We start from the raw sequence: 19,950 nt of genomic DNA on the forward strand, positions 1-19,950 counted from the left end.
TCAGAACAGACCATTCTCTGGCAGCAGTTAACTTCTCCTGGGGAGGGGTAACTGGCCTTAAGAAGTTTGTGGTGAGTGGAAACCTACCAGTCGAATGCTTGCTTGGCAATGATCTAGAGACTTCAGCTTGGGCAGAAGTAGAGCTCAGAAACCCATGCAGAAATGCTGGCCATCCCTGCAGATGTGTTTGCTGTGACCAGGTCACAGGCCAAAATGTCTGAAACTGAACAGGCCTTGGATTCTGGAAAAATGGACCAAGTGCCATCCAAGAGGAAGAGCAGAAGGGTTCAGGCAGAGCCTTCCCCCCCTGACTCAGAAGGAGGATCAGTCTCTTCAGGGAGATGATCACAGTCCTGAAGAAGGAGCTGTCCCAGAGGAGCTTCAGCCTGATCAGGTTGAGTTCTTGGGGACTGGGGGCCCTTCCAGGACAGATCTGACCCAGGAGCAGCTGAGCTGCCCCTCTCTTGAACCCCTCAGACAGCAAGCTGCTGCCGGGAATGCTAGTGGTACCCATAAGGTGTATTGGGATGATGGACTCCTGTACTCAGTGTAGAGACCCCAAGCCTGGTACCACCAGGAGGTTGGTTATACCTCTGAAGTTCAGGGGCTTCCTATGGACCCTAGCCCATGATATCCCTTTAGCAAGTGACCTGGGCCAGAACAAGACTTGGGACAGACTTGTCCCTCACTTTCACTGGCCCCACATGTCTGAAGACACAAAGGAGTGTTGTCGCTCCTGTGTAACCTGCCAAGCCAGTGGCAAAGCAGGTGGCACTACAAAGGCCCCCCTGATACCACCACCTGTGGTGGGGGTGCCCTTTGAAAGGGTTGGGATTGACGTTGTTGGTCCCATGGATCCCCAAACAGCATCTGGGCACAGGTTTATCCTGGTAGTAGTGGATCATGCTACCAGGTACCCAGAAGCTATTCCCCCTAGGACCACTACAGCACCTGTGGTGGCAAGGGCCCTGTTGGGAGTTTTCTCAAGAGGTGGGGTTTCCTAAGGAGGTGGTATCAGATAGAGGTATCAACATCATGTCTGGTTTCTTAACGGCAATGTGGAGGGAGTGTGGAGTGACTTAGAAATTCACCACACCCTATCACCCACAATGCAATGGTTTGGTTGAAAGGTTCAACAAAACCTTAAAGGGCATGATTAAAGGGCTCCCAGAAAAGCTTTGGTGAAGATTGGACATTCTCTTGCCCAGCCTTTTGTTTGATAACCGGGAGGTGCCACAAAAGGGGGTTGGCTACATCCCTTTGAACTTTTGTTTGGTCACCCTGTCAGGGGTCCATTGTGTTTGGTGAAGGAAGGATGGAAGTTACCTCTCAAGCCCCCAAAGCAAGACATAGTGGACTATGTACTTGGTCTCCGCTCCAGGATGGCTGAGTACATGAAAAAGGCAACTAAAAACCTTGAGGGTAGCCAGGAACTGCAAAAAGCCTGACATGATCAAAAGGCTGTACTGACTGTTAACCAGCCAGGACAAAGTCTGGGTGTTGGAGCCTGTGGCCCCAGCAGCTCTCCAAGACGAATGGAGTGGACCCCACCCTATTGTTGAACAGAAGGGAGAGGTTACCTACTTAGTAGACCTAGGAATTCCCAGGAGTCCCCACAGGGTTCTCCATGTCAACAGGCTAAAGCCATATGTAGACAGGGCTGACATGGGCTTGCTCATGTCTACTGATGAGGGACAGGAGGAAGAGTGACCCACTCCCTGACCACCTCTCACAGAACCCTGATGATGGGTCAGTTGATGGTGTGGCATTGGCAGGCAGCCTCACTGCCCAGCAGCAAACTGATTGCAGACAGGTGCTCAATCAGTTCAGAAACATGTTTTCTCTGACTCCAAGCTTAAGTGCACTCATGAAGTGGATACTGAGGACAGTCTGCCTATTAAAAATAAGATTTATAGGCAACCTGACCATGTCCGGGACTGTATCAGGACAGAAGTCCAGAAAATGTTGGATTTGGGAGTGATTGAACTCTCAGATAGCCCTTGGGCCAGTCCAGTGGTCCTTGTGCCAGAACCTCACACCAGTGGTGGGAAGCGAGAGCTGAGGTTTTGTGTGGACTACAGGGGTCTCCATGCAGTCACTAGGACTGATGCCCATCCAATTCCAAGGGCAGATGAGCTCATAGATACTTTGGTCTCAGCCAAGTACCTTAGCACATTTGACTTGACAGCTGCCTACTGGCAGATCAGACTAGCTGATGATGCAAAGCCAAAAACAGCATTTTCAACCCCAAGTGGGCACTACCAATTTGTGATGATGCCCTTTGGTTTGAAGAATGCACCTGCCACTTTCCAAAGGTTGGTGAATGCAGTTCTCACAGGTCTGGAAGCCTACAGTGCAGCTTATCTACATGATATTGCTGTCTGTAGCTCCACCTGGGAGGATCACCTGGTCCACCTAAGGAATGTTTTAGAGGCCCTGCAAAAGGCAGGCCTCACTATCCAGGCCACCAAGTGCATAGGGCAGAGTCAGGCTGTGTACCTGGGCCACCTTGTAGGTGGAGGCCAGGTTCAACCACTACAGAGCAACATCCAGACCATCATGGACTGGGTTGCTCCAACCACCCAGACTCAGGGCCTTCTTAGGCCTGACTGGGTACTATAGGAGATTTGTCAAGGGGTATGGATCAATAGTGACACCCTTGAATAACTTAACTTCTAAGAAAATGCCCAAAAAGGTTCAGTGGACAGCTAGCTGTCAAAAGGCATTTGATGATCTGAAGCAGGCCATGTGCACTGCTCCCATTCTACAGAGTCCTGATTACTCCAAGAAGTTCATTGTCCAAACAGATGCATCTGAATTGGGGGTAGGGGCTGTACTGTCACAATTGAATGATGGTCAGGATCAGCCAGTAGCTTTCATAAGCAGAAGGCTGACCCCTAGAGAGAAAGGTTGGTCAGCCATTGAGAGGGAGGCCTTTGCTGTGGTTTGGGCTCTGAAGAAGTTGAGGCCATACTTGTTTGGTACTCCCTTGTTCAGACAGACCATACACCCCTCTTATGGCTAAAACAAATGAAGGGTGAAAACCCCAAACTGCTTAGGTGGTCCATTTCCCTACAGGGATGGACTTTACAGTGGTACATAGACCTGGGAGTAACCATTTCAATGCAGATGGACTCTCTAGGTATTTCCTCTTAAAACATGAAGACTCAACTGGTCAAGGTTGGTTTAATGTCCCTGCTTGTGGGTGGGGGGGGGGGGGATTGTGTAGGAGAGAAGGATCTGCTTCACATGGGTACCCCCACTTTTTGCTGGTGTTTCACTGTTTTTACGCCCTTAGTCAGGCTGTGGCCCTGCTAATCAGGACCCCAGCCTAGCTGCTTCCTCTCTAAAATGGTTTCCATGTACATTAGGTAAATTTCTAATTGGATTCTGGAGCGCCTTATAAGCCCCTAGTATATGGTATACTATTTTTGACGGCGGGGGGTAGCATTCCATCCTTCTAGAGGGAGAGACCTGTTCACACTGGTCTACCCGGTTAAGACTTTCTAAAGCCCTGGCATCACAAAATGGATGCCACAGACACGGGTCTGGCCTCCTGCTGCAGACCGAAACTCCGGCAGGGGAGGCCTGGACAATAGGTTTCCTGTGCCAGGGAGGTGTTACCACCTCCTCAGACAGGCAGATGTGTATTGGGGAAGGGCGGGAGCACTCTCTGGTGCTTTGAAGACCTGCACTGGGGGCACACTTGGTGTCCCTGTGCATAGTCCAGTTCAAACCAGTTGCAGGGGCTACCTGCCCCTGCTCTGGCACGAAACTGGACAAAGGAAATGGGTGTAACCAACCCTCTTTCCAAACCCTCCCATAGGTGGGTCCCTAGAGTATGCCCAACCCCTAAACTTAGTATAAGTATGGGAACCCAGTCCCTGAGACTTTGGATTACCCTGGACGAAACTCTGCACCATCTATCCTGGACCTTCAATGTTCTATTTCGACTAGAAGACTGAAGAAATCTCCCTTGGGGTCAAGGAGTGACTCCCCTGCTTGGCAGGCACCAAAGAAGCGACTGTCCGGTCTGCATCTTTGAAGCTCCCGCCGGACGCCGAAGTGTTTGCATCACCAGAGGTGGATTTCCAGACTTCCCCGAGGCTACCCTGAGTCCACAGCAAAGCTGAGGCCCGTGGCTATCGTGGGTGACGTGGAACCGTGATCCCTGGACACCGTGATCTTTTGCCGATCCATCATCTTCCTGGTCTTTCTCGATGTTGTGCTTTGGGCTCTGAGTAGCCCCAGCTTTGAGCACCTCCTGCACCGAAGATCTCTGGCCTCCACTCGTGATCCGTGGGCCAGTTTCAAGTGCGACTGCTCGAGGCTCCTTCGCGATCACTAGCCCGTTGGCTAGTATGTCCCCATGAAGGCAACTCCTCTTCTGATTGGGCTTTCCTGGTTGCTCCAGATGTGCCCCGACTTACCCTCGTTGGGTGAGTCCCCCAGACCTTGCTGGTCTGCACCGAAGTCCTCTCTCTGTTTCCAAGTGACTTGCCGTTGCCAAGGCTTGTTGGGTCTAATCTGGTCGCCGACACCGCAGCACTCGACAGACTTCGTGGGACAGCTCGAATCCAACTCCTGGTCGTCGCCGACACCTCCTGGACCTCGTGGCCGAAGAGTCAAGACACCCGTCAACTCACCTGAAGCACCAGACATCTGTGGGCATTGGACTATCGTGCCCCTGGCAAGTGACCCAGACTCTGTCCCCTCTACTTTCAGGTTTCCTCGAGCCAGGCTTGGATCTCTTCGGACACTTCTCCTCTTCACGGCAGCCGCACTTCTTTGGCAGCTTCCATTGAAAACGATGCCGCGACCCGACACTATTTGACACCTATGCACCCGGCTTCCCTGGGTGAGGTAACTTGAGTATTCCGGTGCTCCCGTGGGTGTTGGTCCTAGACACCTCGAAGTACAAAAGGGTTTGCTGGTAGTCTTCCTCTAAGTGTCCTTAAACTCTTAATTTCCTACCGCGTCTTTCCCCATAGAAGTTAACGGAGATTTGCGGCTGTGTCCTCACACTGCACATGTCCCCCGTGGGTCTCCTGTGTCACTGCCTTGGGTGGTTCCTTTGTGGTCCAAGCACTTCTACAGGCTCTAGTCCTTGTCTAGTTCAGTTTGTGCTTTTACTGTTGAATACTGACTTGTAACTTAAGTAATTCGAACTCCAGGCTCATAAATAGACTAGAGGGGTGTGTTTTATCTTAAATACATATATTTTAAATATATACCTGGTGTGGTTGTCCTTTCATTTGATCATTCAAGAGATTATAGACTGGTAAAACAAGCTGCTTTACATTCCTTCAAGACTTAGCCAGAAGGCTGCTCTCCATAGCTTCTTTGTAGACCTCCGCAAGCCAGGGGTGCGCCGAAAACAGGATTTAGCATGTGCCCCCGTTTGACTCCTCAAAAGAACACACACTGTTGCACGGCGCTGCTCGCTCCCGCAAGGTGGATGCCGCCACAAGCACGAGTGCTTGGAAAGAGCTGACCGATTCCAAAAGGTCATCTCCTAGAGCAGCGCATGTGCGCTGCCTAGGCAAGACCTAGAAACCAGGACAGGAGCACCACTTCCTTGTGCCATGGAGTCACCTTCATAGTAAAGGATAAAAAAGCTTTTTGTAAACAAAATAGCATGTCTCGTTCGAGCATTTGTGGAACAGCAGTTGTCTTGTAATCTGTGTACAGGGCATTTTTCACTTGGTTGCAGTGATTTTAAAATTACTATTAACAAAAGCTGTTTAGGGGGAACAGAAACGGGCCAGTTAATGCAGTTGACCTTAACATGGATGTAAACCTCCCATTTTGCATGCAAATGGTAACTGTTTTGTTCAGTAGAGACTGTGGCTTGCTAGTTGTTCTTGCTGAAGGGAAAGAATTATTTTTTTTCTTTCTTGCGGTCTTTGTGCTCTTAGGGAAGAGGATCCGGACGACGTTCCCCATGGACACATCACCTCATTGGTAAGTACTCTTCTGTTCTTCTTGGGTAGATGCTTTCATCCAAGTTTTCAATTATTCGAGAAGTACTCAATAAATTCAGCAAGATAGTGCCCTACCCGCTCTTAATGCGGCTTACTAATTACATTGTCACACATCTATATGTGGCAGCAGAACACAGCGATCGTGTTTAAGATTCCAGGAGATGCTACAAGTGCTTAGGTGAGACCCTGATCTGTTTTTGTGGCACAGGCAGATAATTGATGTTGCCTACAGTCTGGTTTTCCCACATGCAACCAGTGTGGGCAACACACCTGTTTAGCCTATAGAGGAGCGCCGACAGAATGCGACGTCAGCCTGACGTCTTTGAAGGTCCATAATTGTCAGGCGAATGTCTCCAGGTGGTTTTAGATACAACACACATGGCATTGGTAAGCTCCTTTCTGCCCTTTTCCCCTTCTACAATGTTCCTGTACGACTGTTCTCAAAAGGCTATTTGCTTTTTGGCAAATTGTTACTGTTTACATATTTGTGTTTACATAAAAAAAAAAATATATTTTATATTTTGAAATGGAAAGTTAGTTGTCCTTTATGGGCAAATAAAATGCAACAGCCATTTCCCCCCCACGTGTTGGCCTCCTTTGACGTTGTTTATTTAAACATTTCTGAGGACTGATGCATCAAAAATGTGAATCTAGCGTGGCTTCTGTGTGGCCAGGAGTGTCCGAAGGAACATTCACTTTCCTGACCGAGGCTGGACTGCGTGTGAACACTGCATCCACCACAAACGCACCAAGATCAATTTTACATTGTGTTCGTTGGAATCCAGTTATGAAGTTTCCCAGGTCACCCCAAAATGTTGAGGATAGAGCAGGAGGGATCGACTGGGTATTTATCTCACTAAATAAACCTGGGAGTTTACTCTGCAGGCCTAGAATATTTGAAGTGCGTATTATGCTGCAGTCACTAAACAAGAGATGCCCCCCTCTCTCCTATTGCAAGTACACCAATGAAATGCTTCGTATTGTAGTGTTCAAGAAATTGGCTGACCAGGTGGTAGTTGCAGGAGAAGTGCCAGGTATTCAGTTGGAAACAAACCCCCTCCGAGCCCTTTGAGGCAGTGGGTGCCAGTGCAAGAAGTGGCAAGCATGGGTATCTTGGTTGAATTCTTTAACAAATGGGAAAGTACGAATTTCAAAGCACAAAGTGCAGCTTTATATTTCTTGACTAGCTCAAGTTTTGAAGAAAACAAATAGGGGATACATTTGGGGAACGACCTAACTCACGAGGGGACACTGGTAATTAATTAAAGGCAGCCAGCAAGGGCCACTAATGCTTGCTGTGCCCCAGACTGGGGCTCATTCTTCCCATCTAGGGTTACCTGTGTTTCAGTGCAGAGGAATCTTCAGGGCGTGCTGTGCTCTGGCGCTTCAGGGCGTGCTGTGCTCTGGCGCTTCAGGGCGTGCTGTGCTCTGGCGCTTCAGGGCGTGCTGTGCTCTGGCGCTTCAGGGCGTGCTGTGCTCTGGCGCTTCAGGGCGTGCTGTGCTCTGGCGCTTCAGGGCGTTCTGTGCTCTGGCGCTTCAGGGTGTGCTGTTCCTATTGAAGCATGACCACAGCTGATGTGTCTGACGGGGCACAATGAGTTTTAAAAAATAGTCTGGATTGTGGTGGTGACTAATTACCACTGATTGATAATTCAAGCATTACACACCCACTTATTTAGTTTTCCGTTGCTGCTTGTAGTGGAAACATCCCTCGCTTAGTTTAGGGTACTAGCTATTTCAATTCATTGTTTTAAAATAGGGCTAGTTACGTATATAAAACTGCACAATGCAGTTTGTAATCTTGTGTTTTTAAATCGGGTTTTAGAAAGATTGACATCAAATAGGTTGTGTGTGTACGATTTTCTCTGAAGATCAGTAAAGACAACCAGTCAAAGAGCCTATCCCCACCGGGCCTTCCATGTGCTTCTCTTTGATGACCACCAAACGCACACTTTGCAGTCTAGTGTAAGCTCATCGAACCAGTTCACTTTATTAATACTCAGTTTTCTTCCTTCTTTTTTTCTGGTTTCCCCCAGTAACTCCCCAGAATGAAACTGTGCATTGATAGCCTTGGCTAAGCCTGGCTGGTGCTTCCAACGAGGGATGTATTGGAGACCGGGCTGGGTCCACTTTATGACAGACTTTATCCTTATTGCTCATGGTTGCCTGGTGGGGTGGGTCAATAGTTCAGTTGTGCTCGACGTCTACTCCTGACTTCTAAAGAGCACTGTAGGGTGTGGGCTAGGTGCACCCCAACGAAGCTGAGGAAAGCAGCTACTGCAGTTGATGAAGTCTGGCTTGCCTTCTGGTCGTGTATGTGGGTGTTTGCAATGGGCGCGGACAGTAGGTGGTGATAAGTAGATACAGCGTTGCTGCTGCATGAAAATAACACAGTACATTTCTGCAGCAGCATCCAGCACGTGGCAGGAAGCAGCAGTAGCAGTTATTCTCTTTCTGGCTTTCAATGTTTGATCCTCTTGTGTCATTTGAGGATCTGGGTTGTAAAGCAATAGTTGCAGCTCTCGTTTCTGTGAATTGTCTACGTACTTATGTGTCCTGGCTGCAAGCCCCAGCCAGAGAGGAGCCATTCCTCAATTTCAGGTGTGATTTGTGGAAGCTGTGGCTGTTCACCTTCTCCCCTTTCTCCTTCAGGCAGTGAAGCGGTCGCACCGGCGCTTGGGACTGGCGCAAAAGCTAATGGACCAGGCGTCCCGAGCCATGATTGAGAACTTCAATGCCAAATATGTGTCTTTGCACGTCCGGAAAAGGTAAGTGGAACAGGCTTTCTGTACCGGAAACCAGAATGTTTCCAGCATTGCTGTTGGCACTGAATTCCTTTTGCCCCAACTACCTTCCCGCCTGCTTCTTGAATCCATTCCTAAGTATAAGCCTTATAGTGTTTGCTCATATGCTGAATCTATGCTCTGGCCGTAGCTGTGAGCATTTTATTTGGGGACCATAAATTATATGTGCGCACTTAACTCCACTTTTTCCCCTAAAGGGATCAGTGACTGAGTGAACGTTAAGACTGAACTCTAGAGCCCCGAGAAGATGCCCTGCCATTGAATACAGACTTGATGCTGGACTGGCAGGAATAGCGAATGTATAGCTCATGTACTAGAAAGGAGAAGCAGAACACGTCCACTTTTATTGACCGCATGTGTGCCTTTTACCTTCGGATCTAATGGAGGATTAAAGGACAAAGCAACCTTTTGTAGTCCTATTCCGCTGAGGGAAGACCATGATTGCCTTCTGTTCCATTCTTGTGGTCATGACGGCCCTGATCAAACATTCCTGGTGTTTCTTGCAGAGCATAGTACCCATTAAATGCTACGCTTTTCTAAAAACACGTTCAGGTTGAATGTAAAAACTCTGCTGTTAGCATCTCCGGAAGGCATTCTGTTGCACAGCTTCACTGTTTTCACTAGACAAGTTTTGTGTTACAAACCTATTTTGTTATGTGGATGGCCATAAGTTCTCTCTCTTGTACTGCTACTCGCCAGGATCACAGACCATTTCTGATATGCCCAATGTATGCCCTTACACATTGGAATCAATTCTCCCTTTCTCTTCAGGAAATCAATTCCAGTTAGTTTTTTTCTGTGATCTGTATTTGTGTAGATGTTACTGGTGTGGCCCCATGGCACTTTTGTGTTACGCACACAAATAAGTGTTCCACCAGTCATGTGTAATAGAGAGCGAGATGTATGCTCTTGTACCTGTGCATGTATGTGATCCTGCAGAATATATCCTCGCGATTGGGTACACTTGTGTGAGAAGGGCCTGTTCATGGGAGTGAGATGTACATGTGTGGCGCTTCTCTAACTCTGTTGCTATATGATTTGCCTTTGGAACAGCTGTGGTGGTGTGAGGTTGTGGGTGGCTTTCGAAATGTATGATTGATGGTTTGGGTAATGTGCGTAGTGTGTTTAGAGGCAAGTTGCCAGCGGGTTCCGGATTAGTAAAGCAGATAAAACAAAATGCTATGCTGGAGCGATGGAGCACACACACATTTGATAGCTGTGGGGATGGTTCTTGTCAGTGAGAATTTTAGTAGCTTGTGAGGTCTTTCAGTGCATTGACTTCTTGTACTCCAGTGCTGGGAGCCTGAGTATGGGATTAGTTTTGTAGCTCGGTGAACTGCTTGTGATGTAGGGCTGTGATCAGGTATGTTGTGATCAGTGCTTTAATGATTTGGCATAGTGGTAGTTGTTGTTTCTGGGATTGCTGTAGACTTAAACCTCCTGGGTGTTGGTTGATGGTTGTGACAGTGTTGTCATTTCATAACTAGTCACGTGGTGGCAAATTATTTGAATGGTGCCAAGAGGACTCGCTGTGTTTTGAGTGCTTTACTGAATGAAGGCTGGTGTCTATTCATGGGGTGAATACTCCTAGGAAATTTGTTCCAGCAGTTATTGGTATGCATGAGGAATGAGGCTCTTGTGGTGTGGTATTTTATTCCAAAGTATAAAGTTAGCTGAAGTTTGTGAAGTAGGTACATAGAAAGCACATTGCCATAGTCAGGTCGTGAAAGAACCAATGTGATGGTTATTTCCAGGAAAAGAAAATAAGGCACTTACCTGTAACTATCGTTCTCCATTATAGTATCTTTCACAGGGTCACATGCTTCAATCATTCCTAGTCATCGAAGTGGGAGTTCCATGGTACCAAGAAAGCCGGATTCAATTATATACGTAGCAAATAATGGATTCACCTTAATAACTAATCAATAGCCTATTAAGAACCAAAATTTAGCCAATCAGGCAACAGCACTCCCCAGAACACACTCCACAGAGGCATCACTCCCTCAGATTTTCCAGCACAAGTGGAATATAAGGACCCAGATAATCGGGGGCGCCTTTATGGGGAGGAGGGCGGGTCGCTGGTGAATCTATGAAAGATGCCAATACTGGAGAACTACAATTACAGGTATGTAACTTATTTTCTTCTCCATTATTGGATCGTTCCTAGATTCACATGCTTGAATCAGAATAATTAGCAGTTAAAACACTTACACTATCATTAATAAAGTAATAGAATAGAGCACGGTGGGAAACAAATTAAGACATGTCTCACCATATTGAAGTAGTTAGCCCAACACTGCTACTCCACAGCAGCATCGCTCCCTTGAGAGGAATCCAGGCAGTAGTGCCGTGTCAACGTGTGTTTGTTTCTCCACATCTCTGCACGACAAATGTGTTCAGTGGGTACACTAGTGCAGAGAGCTGCAGTAGTAGAGACAGCCCTGGTAGAATGAGCTCTTACTCTACCCTTCAACTGCTTTCTGACTTTTCTGTTACAAAATTGCATAGCTGCTGCGATTCAGCGGGCTATACTCTGCTTGGAAACTGGGAAACCATTTAGAAGGTTTCCATAAGCGACAAGTAGCTGGTCTGGTTTCCTAAACTGTTGTGTCCTATGCAAATAAAATCTGAAACCTCTTTTAACTTCCAAAATATGCAAAGCTCTTTCAGGGACACTGGGGATTTGGAAAGCATATCCTTAAGCTGGTCAGCTCATTTTAATGAAAATCCGAAGCAGCCTTTGGTATGAACTTAGTATTGGTTCTTAGAACTACACTGTTACGTCTGAACTGCGAGAACAGTTCTTTATTTGTGAACGCTTGAATATCACAAACTCCCCTTGCTGATGTGAGTGTTAGTGCCGGTTTCCATGTTAAGAATTTTAGATCTGCTTTGTGAATGGGCTCAAATGGGGCTTTCGGCAGTTGCCCAAGTACTATGTTACGGTTCGAAGATGGAGGAGGAAACTCTCTGGAAAGGCCTTTGAGACTCTGCTTGATCGCTCTGCTAGACCACAATATAGGTGATTTATCCGATCTTCTCAATCCTGAGATCGCTGCCAGGTGTTCTTTAAGAAGTGTGACCCAAGTCTAATTTTGCTAACGGAAGCAGATACGGGAGACGTTGGTTTGCTCTGGTGGTGCTCAAATGGGGTGAATTTTTGCCTCCTGGCGCCACAAACGGAAACATTTTAATTTGAGTTGGTCTGTTTTGTTGGTAGCGTCAGCTGAGGCCCTCGCAAGGATTTCTCTGCAATCTTTTGGAATACTCAGTCTTATCCTCAATGTATTCAGGAGCCAGGCCGACAAGTGAAGGATGTCTGGTTCAGATGAAGTACATGGTTGTGGTTCACTGTCAGTAGCGTTTGTATTTTCTCCAACTGAATGTGGGTCTGTTCTCAGAGTAGCAGGAGCTTTGTGAACCCGACTGCCGGGGCCATCTGGGGACAAACGGAATTATTCAACAAAGCTCCCTCTTCAATTTTCTCAGGAGCATTTTGGATCCATGGGATTTGGGGAAAGCGTACTCAAAGATCCCCTACCATCTGATCGAAAACGCATCCCCCTCCCCGACCCCTGCTATGGATGCCAGCTTGCGTAGAACCTGCGTTTTCGATATTTCCCTTGTCACAAACAGATCTAGGTTTGGTTTTCCCCAACAATCTAATACGCTGTCCAGAATCTGTTGGTTGAGTTCCCATTCGTGACAGCTGGTATTTGTTCTGCTCAATGCGTCTGCTAGGACATTCCTGGAATGTGTTCTGCCTTGAGTGTTAACTGATGTTGCAGAGCCCGCTTCCAAATTCCCTGTGCTTGTTGCGATAAAGCTGGGGACCTCATACCCCCTTGCTTCTTTATATAATGCATGCTGGTGGTGTTGTCCGTATGACTTAGTACTGATGATCCTGTTATTCTGGGTAGAAATGATTGTAGAGCCAATGCTGTGGCTTTGAGCTCCAGTAGGTTTGTGTATTTTTATCTTGAGTTGGGTCCGCTTTCTGCTGATGGTTAAATCTTGTAGACGTGCGCCCCATCCCTTCAGGGACGGGTCAGTGCTGATACCAAATTCGTGGATATGAGGCAGGAATCTTAATCCTTTGGATAGGTTTGTATTCTGTATCCACCATTGCAAAGATGTTATCATGGTCGAAGTGATCTAAATTACATCGTCGAACTACCCGTGAACCTGCAACTTGTCTGTCTAGTTCCTCCTGCATAGGTCTCGTGTGGAGGCAGCAATTTGGTATTAGTAGAATGCTATAGGATAGTGTTCTGAGGAGTGATTTGTATAGGTAAACTGAAACGGACTTTCTTCTGAGCAATTTCCATGCTAACATTTGAATCTGTATTTGTCTTACCTTTGAGACCAATGCCTTGGATTGAATTAGGTCGAGAACCGTTCCCAAGAATGTTAAAGTTGTTGAAATCTTGAAAGACTGTTTGTCGACCGTAAGATTTCAATCCGAAAGGGAGAACTTTGAATTGATAGTGAGTGCCGTCTACCTTGAATCTCAGAAACTTGCGATTTGGGTGAATTTGGATATGGAAGTAAGCATCCTGGCGATCCAAAGCCGTCCTGTGAACTCCGTGATTGAGCAGATGTAGGATATCCTGCAGAGAGACCATTTGAAAGGATTGCATCCTTAAATATTTGTTGCGCTTTTGAAGATCTAAGATGGGGCGCCACTCTCCTGACTTCTCTTTTATTAGGAAGAAGCATGATTAGAACCTGATCCCTCCCTGGGTAACTGGTATCTTTTCTATTGCACCCTTGTTGAGCATAGTTTATATTTCTTGCAGGAGCAGCCATAGATGGGTTATTTGTTTTTTTGCTCGATAAATTCTAAGGTGTGTCCATAGGTGATTAGATCCAACACCCAACTGTGTGTTGTTAATGACCATTGCTTTAGATAATTTGAGATTCGGCCCCCAATCTTGCTCAGGGGATAGCTGGTACTATCAAGTCGTTCCTTTCGGGCATTGTCTCTTCCTTGAGAAGGTTGCTTCCTTCTGGGTGCCTGTTTGGTGTAAGCCACTGTTGGTGGCTGTCTAATCTGTTGTTGGGGAGAAGAAGGTTTGTATTGATGTTGAAAAGGCTGCTATTGATGGCAAATGATTGATATTCTTCCCTGTAGGAGTAGAGACCCCTTGCTCTTCGAAAGGGCTGCTTAAATGTACCTATGGATCTGGTAGTATTCATGTCTGTCTTGATAGCATGCAGAGCATCGTCTCCATGCTTGCTTAACAGTGCCTCTCCATCATATGGCATGCCAAGGATCTTGCTTTGTATATCTGACCTGAATGATGTTGCCTTCAGCCATTTTTCTCCTAAGAACAGCTGCACTCGCTAGTTACCTAAATCCAGTTGATGCCACGTCTTCTTAGCTTCCCTTCTCGCGTGTTCTGCTTATAGATCAATGTATGTGGAGATGTCTGAACACATTTGTCTATCCTAGTAGCCTAGAATAGCTAATGACTTGACCACGCTAACAGTCGTGGCTGGTATGGAAGAGAAGCATTAACCAATATTGTTCAATCGTCAGCCTTCCCTATCCGGAGGCGTGGAATTGTGAGTAGACTGGTGCTTTGAACAGCGCTGGACCACTTGTGTTACCACTGAGTCTGGCTTTGAATGGCCAATTAAGAAGGCCAGTGAATCCTCTGGTGCCTTATACTTTTTATCCAGTCTAGGCAACACTGCCGATACTGTGGCTGGATTCTTCATGGTCTTAATGTCTTCCTTCCAAATAAAATCCACAATAGTAATTGCCCTGATCGATTTGTTTGTTGGCTCCTTGAAGTAATAAAGGAAACAATCCAACTGCTTTGTCACTAAGAGGAGTTGGAACCTCTTAGCTGCCCTTCCATTAGGTTGTGAGAGCTGCCACTGCCTTCTGGTGGAAAGTCCACTGGTTGTGATACTGGTGAAGACGCTGTTGGGATTGGATAGTCCCCCTATTCCTTAGGAGCTGATCTATTGGCTATGATCTCTCCTTGTTCTTTATCCTTGTCCGAGGAAAGTGCATCATCTACTGGTGGTTCTGCGAAGGTCATTACGGGTGTTCTTTTTGGCGTTGTGGGAGGAGTAATTCTATGCGTTATGGGGGTCTGAATCTGGTGATTGTATTAATCTTGCTGTCTGCGATGGAGAAATAACCTTTGCTGGCTCTGAAAACCTGCTATAATAATCTTGTAGCATGTTTTGAAGATAATTCACTAGAGCCATTGGCTTCTGCACTGAATTATCGTGGAATTCCTGGTAACCATAACGTTGATACTGGGCTCCGTAAGACTCGCTATTCTCCATATTGATGTGGTTCTGACGGATAATATTGTTCCTCATAATACTAGTCATCATCCTCCTGGCATTTTACATGCAATTCAGAGGGACTATGTGCTGCCCTAAAAGGACCTTTGTCCTCTGACTTTTTGTCATCAAAAGGATGTGCCGTGGGAAAGGGGAGACTTTACTTGGTGGTGTGTGTGCAGGTTGTAATGGTTCTGAATAGGTTTTGTCGTATGCTGAGTGTTGTTGACAACACTGATAGCTTTATCTTCGGAGATGGTTTCTTCGTAGAGGATGCTGTAGTCGGCGGGTAAGTCATTGATGATCCCATCGCTGGCTGTTCTGTCGTTGACGGTGTCTTTGTCGGCGATGCCATGGTCTACAATGTTCTAGGTAACAGTATCATCGATGCTACCGGCGATGAGTACATGATTAGCGATAGTGCCACACATGTAAAGGTCTTTGTCGGTGTAGTTACTGTCAACATTGTTGTGGCTCTTGACAACTACGTCAACGAGAATTTGTAGTGCAGTTAAAGTCTTGAGAGATTATGCTATCGCCGGCAGAGAGGATGACTTTTCTATAGGCAACTATACTTGTAAAGAAGTGGTAGGCTCAAACTGAACATGTTCTCAGGAGATTCTCTCCATTTTAGACATGAGGGCGATCATCTGACCGCTTGGCTCTCCTGATGACCCATGTGTTTTTTTTTTTTGTTTTTGTTGTTTTTTTTTGTGCCTTTTTAGCTGACTGGAGACACTTGCTCATGAGACTGATTCCTTTATCAAGATTTTTCTGTCTTTGTAGAGTCAATACTATACTCTTCCGAAAGAGGAGCTTCTTTAGATTTTAATTTTGTTTTTAAGCTAAATAAGTAAACTTCCCTCCATCTTTTAAGGTCTTTGAGGAAAAACTGTAGCATATTTTGCAGTTCTTTACTTGATGCTCAAGATGTAGACAATATATGCAGTCCTCGTGTGGGTCCTCTGAGTGCAGCCTCTTCTTCTTCTACGTGGCCTAAAACGTCCTTTCCTTGTTGGCTCTGACATGGCTGATCAGTCAGATATTGTTGGTTGTAGATTCTATGCTCATCTTGAGGGAAAACATTTCCACAAAAGATAGAAACCCGAATCAAACTTAGCAGAGCTCAGTCTCCCATCACACGATGTGTGGTAGAAAATCTGAGGGAGTAAAGCTTCTGTGTAGTGTTGTCGCCTGATTGCCTAAACTTTGTTTGTTTAATAAATGATGTGGATATGTTATTGAAGTGATAGTTTTGGCCATTATTAGGGGTAGGTGAGTTTTGGCCACTCTGTGAAACGCAGAGTTTTGGCCAAACTCTGTCGGCTGTCCCGTGGCAGAGTTTTTTGTTGCGCGTGGCTTGCCAGCTGTAAGTTGGCAAGTGACAATTGGCATCCCCTAGCGACATTTTCGGAGGCTAGGTCACGATGAGAAAGCTGCTGCTTGAGTAGAAAATCTACTTAAGCGGCAGCAAATAGGCAGCACTGTCTGGCACACCACGTGGTGCCGCTTGCACTGATTTTACATCACGGAACAACCTCCTGGTGCTAAAAAGCAGCGCGATGTGCCAATTTCCACCCCCTCGCCAAGTTTTCATGTAACTCAGAGTTCCGCCCATCCTCAGTCATTATGTGCTATGTATATCATTGAATACCGCTTTCTATGGTACCATGGGACTCCCACTTGGAAGACAGGAAATGATTCAAGCATTTGAATCTATGAAAGATCCAATACTGGAGACGGAATATTTGCCTTACAGGGGAAGAAAGATATCTAGAATAGGAATTCATCAGGACTCTATGCATGACTTGTAGGGGGAATAGACTTGTGTTGTAGGACCATAGCCCATGGCAGTTGTGGTTTACTCCATATATGCTTGTCTAGGTTCTGTTTAAGGCAAGACCTCCGTTGTTCCACTTTAGGCAGGGACTACTGACAGGGGATGCACTATTACTGTTTTTCAGGATGACTTTAGTGCTGTGGTTGTAGATGTAACATAAAGCCGAAAAATTGCATAAAGAGTTTTTCATCAGTAGGTTTATTTATTAAGTTTAATTTAGGAGTGCCATGTTTTCCAGTGCCTCACAAGAGGCCCTATATCACAATGCCATGCTGCGCTTCAGCGTTGTATGATACTTCATTCTAGCTCTTCCCAGCTGAAGCAACGCCCTATCCATACCGCATGACCAGACATGACCTAGTGTTTAATATTGCATCCCCTTCTCCGCTTCAAGTACCAAGCTTTTCAACCCCCTTTCCTTTCAGCCCGTACCATTACTGTAACTTCCAGGGGCACATCTTTCCCAGCCGTACTCATTTTCCACAGATTAATATTGGAAAGAGACCTCTGCGGGTGGTTCACAGCCCATCTACAGACTGCCCACCTTTGTCGTTGAATGTTGCCATCTCTGTAAGGGCTGTCTGTTCTTACAAAGAGTTGGTGTCTTGGTGTGGGCACTGCTCTGCCTCCTTTCATATCTAGAATTGAACATCTCCCTGAACCCTTCTATCACTTTTTTCTCTACTCTATCCCACCAGTTGCTAGGACCTACAGCGCTGGCAGGTGGGTGTGAGAAACAGTGGGTGGGTAACCTCTAGGTGTGACTGTGGATAGGAGTGAATGCTACAGTGCAGTAGATCTCTTATCAGTATTTATTTGACTCTGTGGGGTTTGTCTCACACCGGACATGCAGGAGGAGGGAGAGACCACTCTTTCTTTAGCTTTGTTCTGGCTCACAGCGCTTGTCTGACACAGGACTCTCCTGCGTCTATGCTAGATTTGTGATTGCTGAGAGTATGGTGGTCACCTAATCTATGAACCTGGGTAGTCTGTTCACCTCAGTTCATGCTCTGGTCAAAGACCTCTGACAACTAAACCGAAGACCACAAAGCCTGGAACAAGGAACTATGATGTGAAGCACCACAGAGCGAGACAAAAATCTCCATCCCATCAGCACAAAATACAGGGAAAAACACCCACCGCGCTACAAATTAGAATACATTTACAGCATCTAGCTTACTCCGGAGTCAAACTTTTTACATGCTTGTTTGTTTCCTCTTACCACTTAGAAATGACCTCACTGGGAGTGACTGAATGTCTGTCCTCCCAGTAATCCTACAAAAGGCCATGAATTGAAAGGAATCCAGCAATTCATTTTTATCTGTCATATGAAATGTAATCAAGGCTCTTAAATAGGTGCATCGTGTGTACAAAATTCAAATAATTGTGTTTTCTGTTTGTTTTAGTAACCGAGCTGCGTTGCACCTGTACTCGAACACTCTAAATTTCCAGTAAGTATGTTATGATTTCTCTGCCTGACTTTACCTCTTTTTGCTACTACTGACATTATTTTATTTATTTTTTGATGATTTCTGTGTGGACCAGCCTATATGAGATTAACATTAAGACATTCTTCCAGAATGTCATTTTCTTCCTATGTATCTGCCATCTTTGGTATTGGCACATTGCGAGAGATTACAGAACTTGATGACAAATAAGGAAATTCCACCAATGTGAAAAACTTTAAAGCTAGAAAACACAGAGTTTAGCTTGACTTATCTTGCTTTGACTCATAAAGGCTTTAATGCAGGGCCCTGTACTTGTCCTGCTTTGACACACGAAGGCTCCTATGCAGGGTCCTGTTCTTCTCCTGCTTTGACACTCAAAGGCTCCTATGCAGGGTCCTGTACTTATCCTGCTTTGACACTCAAAGGCTCCTATGCAGGGTCCTGTTCTTATCCTGCTTTTGTGGAGCAGATTAATTTTAATTTGCTTGGTGCAGGGTCACCACCCTTGCCAAGTAAGGAGGAATCGACAGTGGAGCGAAGTGCAAACCATAGGTAATTTATTAAGCATTCAGAATGGGTCTCCATCCAACGAGCACCATGGAGTTACTCAAGGAAGGAGCACACTTGAACAATGGCTACATGGGGTTTTTATAGGGAAGGTCACAAACAAGGAACGCCCAGAGGTAAATAGAACTTTGGAAAGAACACACAAATGAGCTAAGGCAAGAATCTGACAGCCTCGGTGTCTTGTGCAATTTCTACGTTTTAAGGCTGAACAACAAAATGTGCCATTCTGAGTAGACTTTACTTAAGGATTAACTATTGCCTGAAAACCTTCGAGCAAGCTGACTCCATGTTTACACAGCCTACAATGTCCCATAATGCAATTCTTTACCTAATGTTTATACAGATGCGGTGTCAAGAAGAGAACCAGAATGAAAGTAGGGCAGGGGTGAAGAATGGATGAAGCATAGCTTAATCAAAAAATGAAAGAATCAGATTTTACATTTTCACACTTTGACACTTGAAGGCGTCAATGCAGCATCTTGTACTTATCCTGCTTTGACACACGGAGGCTCCAGTGCAGGGTCCTGTAGGTATCATGCTTTGACACACGGAGTCTCCAGTGCAGGGTCCTGTACATATCCTGCTTTGACACACAGACTCCAGTGCAGAGTCTTGGACTTATGCTGCTTTGCATGAAGGCTCCAGTGCAGTGTCCGGTACTTATCGTGCTTTGACGCACAAAGGCTCCAGTGCAGTGTCCTGTACTTAGCATGCTTTGACACACGAGGGCTCCTGTGCAGAGTCCTGTACTCATGCTGCTTTGATGCATGAAGGCTCCAGGGCAGTGTCCGGTACTTATCCTGCTTTGATGCATGAAGGCTCCAGTGCAGAGTCCTGTACTTATGCTACTTTGATGCATAAAGGCTCCAGTGCAGTGTCCGGTACTTATCCTGCTTTGATGCATGAAGGCTCCAGTGCAGTGTCCTGTACTTAGCCTGCTTTGACACAGGAGGGCTCCAGTGCAGTGTCCTGTACTTAGCCTGCTTTGACACACGAGGACT

General features: G+C 46.2%; 1 protein-coding gene across 2 annotated transcripts in view; it reads left to right on the plus strand.

Annotated features, from left to right (window-relative positions):
* NAA10 (N-alpha-acetyltransferase 10, NatA catalytic subunit) overlaps positions 1 to 19,950 on the plus strand; it is a 48,427-nt gene that overhangs the window by 17,954 nt on the left and 10,523 nt on the right. The window contains exons 4-6 of one of the 2 annotated variants that reach the window (XM_085629759.1): positions 5,919 to 5,964; positions 8,637 to 8,752; positions 18,341 to 18,385. In XM_085629759.1, coding sequence (XP_085485885.1) covers positions 5,919 to 5,964; positions 8,637 to 8,752; positions 18,341 to 18,385 — 207 coding nt within the window. Of the gene's footprint in view, positions 1 to 5,909; positions 5,965 to 8,636; positions 8,753 to 18,340; positions 18,386 to 19,950 lie in introns of both variants that reach the window. The other variant, XM_085629758.1, reaches the window with a different exon arrangement.

Source organism: Triturus cristatus, chromosome 10, assembly GCF_964204655.1.
Source record: "Triturus cristatus chromosome 10, aTriCri1.1, whole genome shotgun sequence".
In the NCBI taxonomy this organism is placed as follows: Eukaryota; Metazoa; Chordata; class Amphibia; order Caudata; family Salamandridae; genus Triturus; species Triturus cristatus.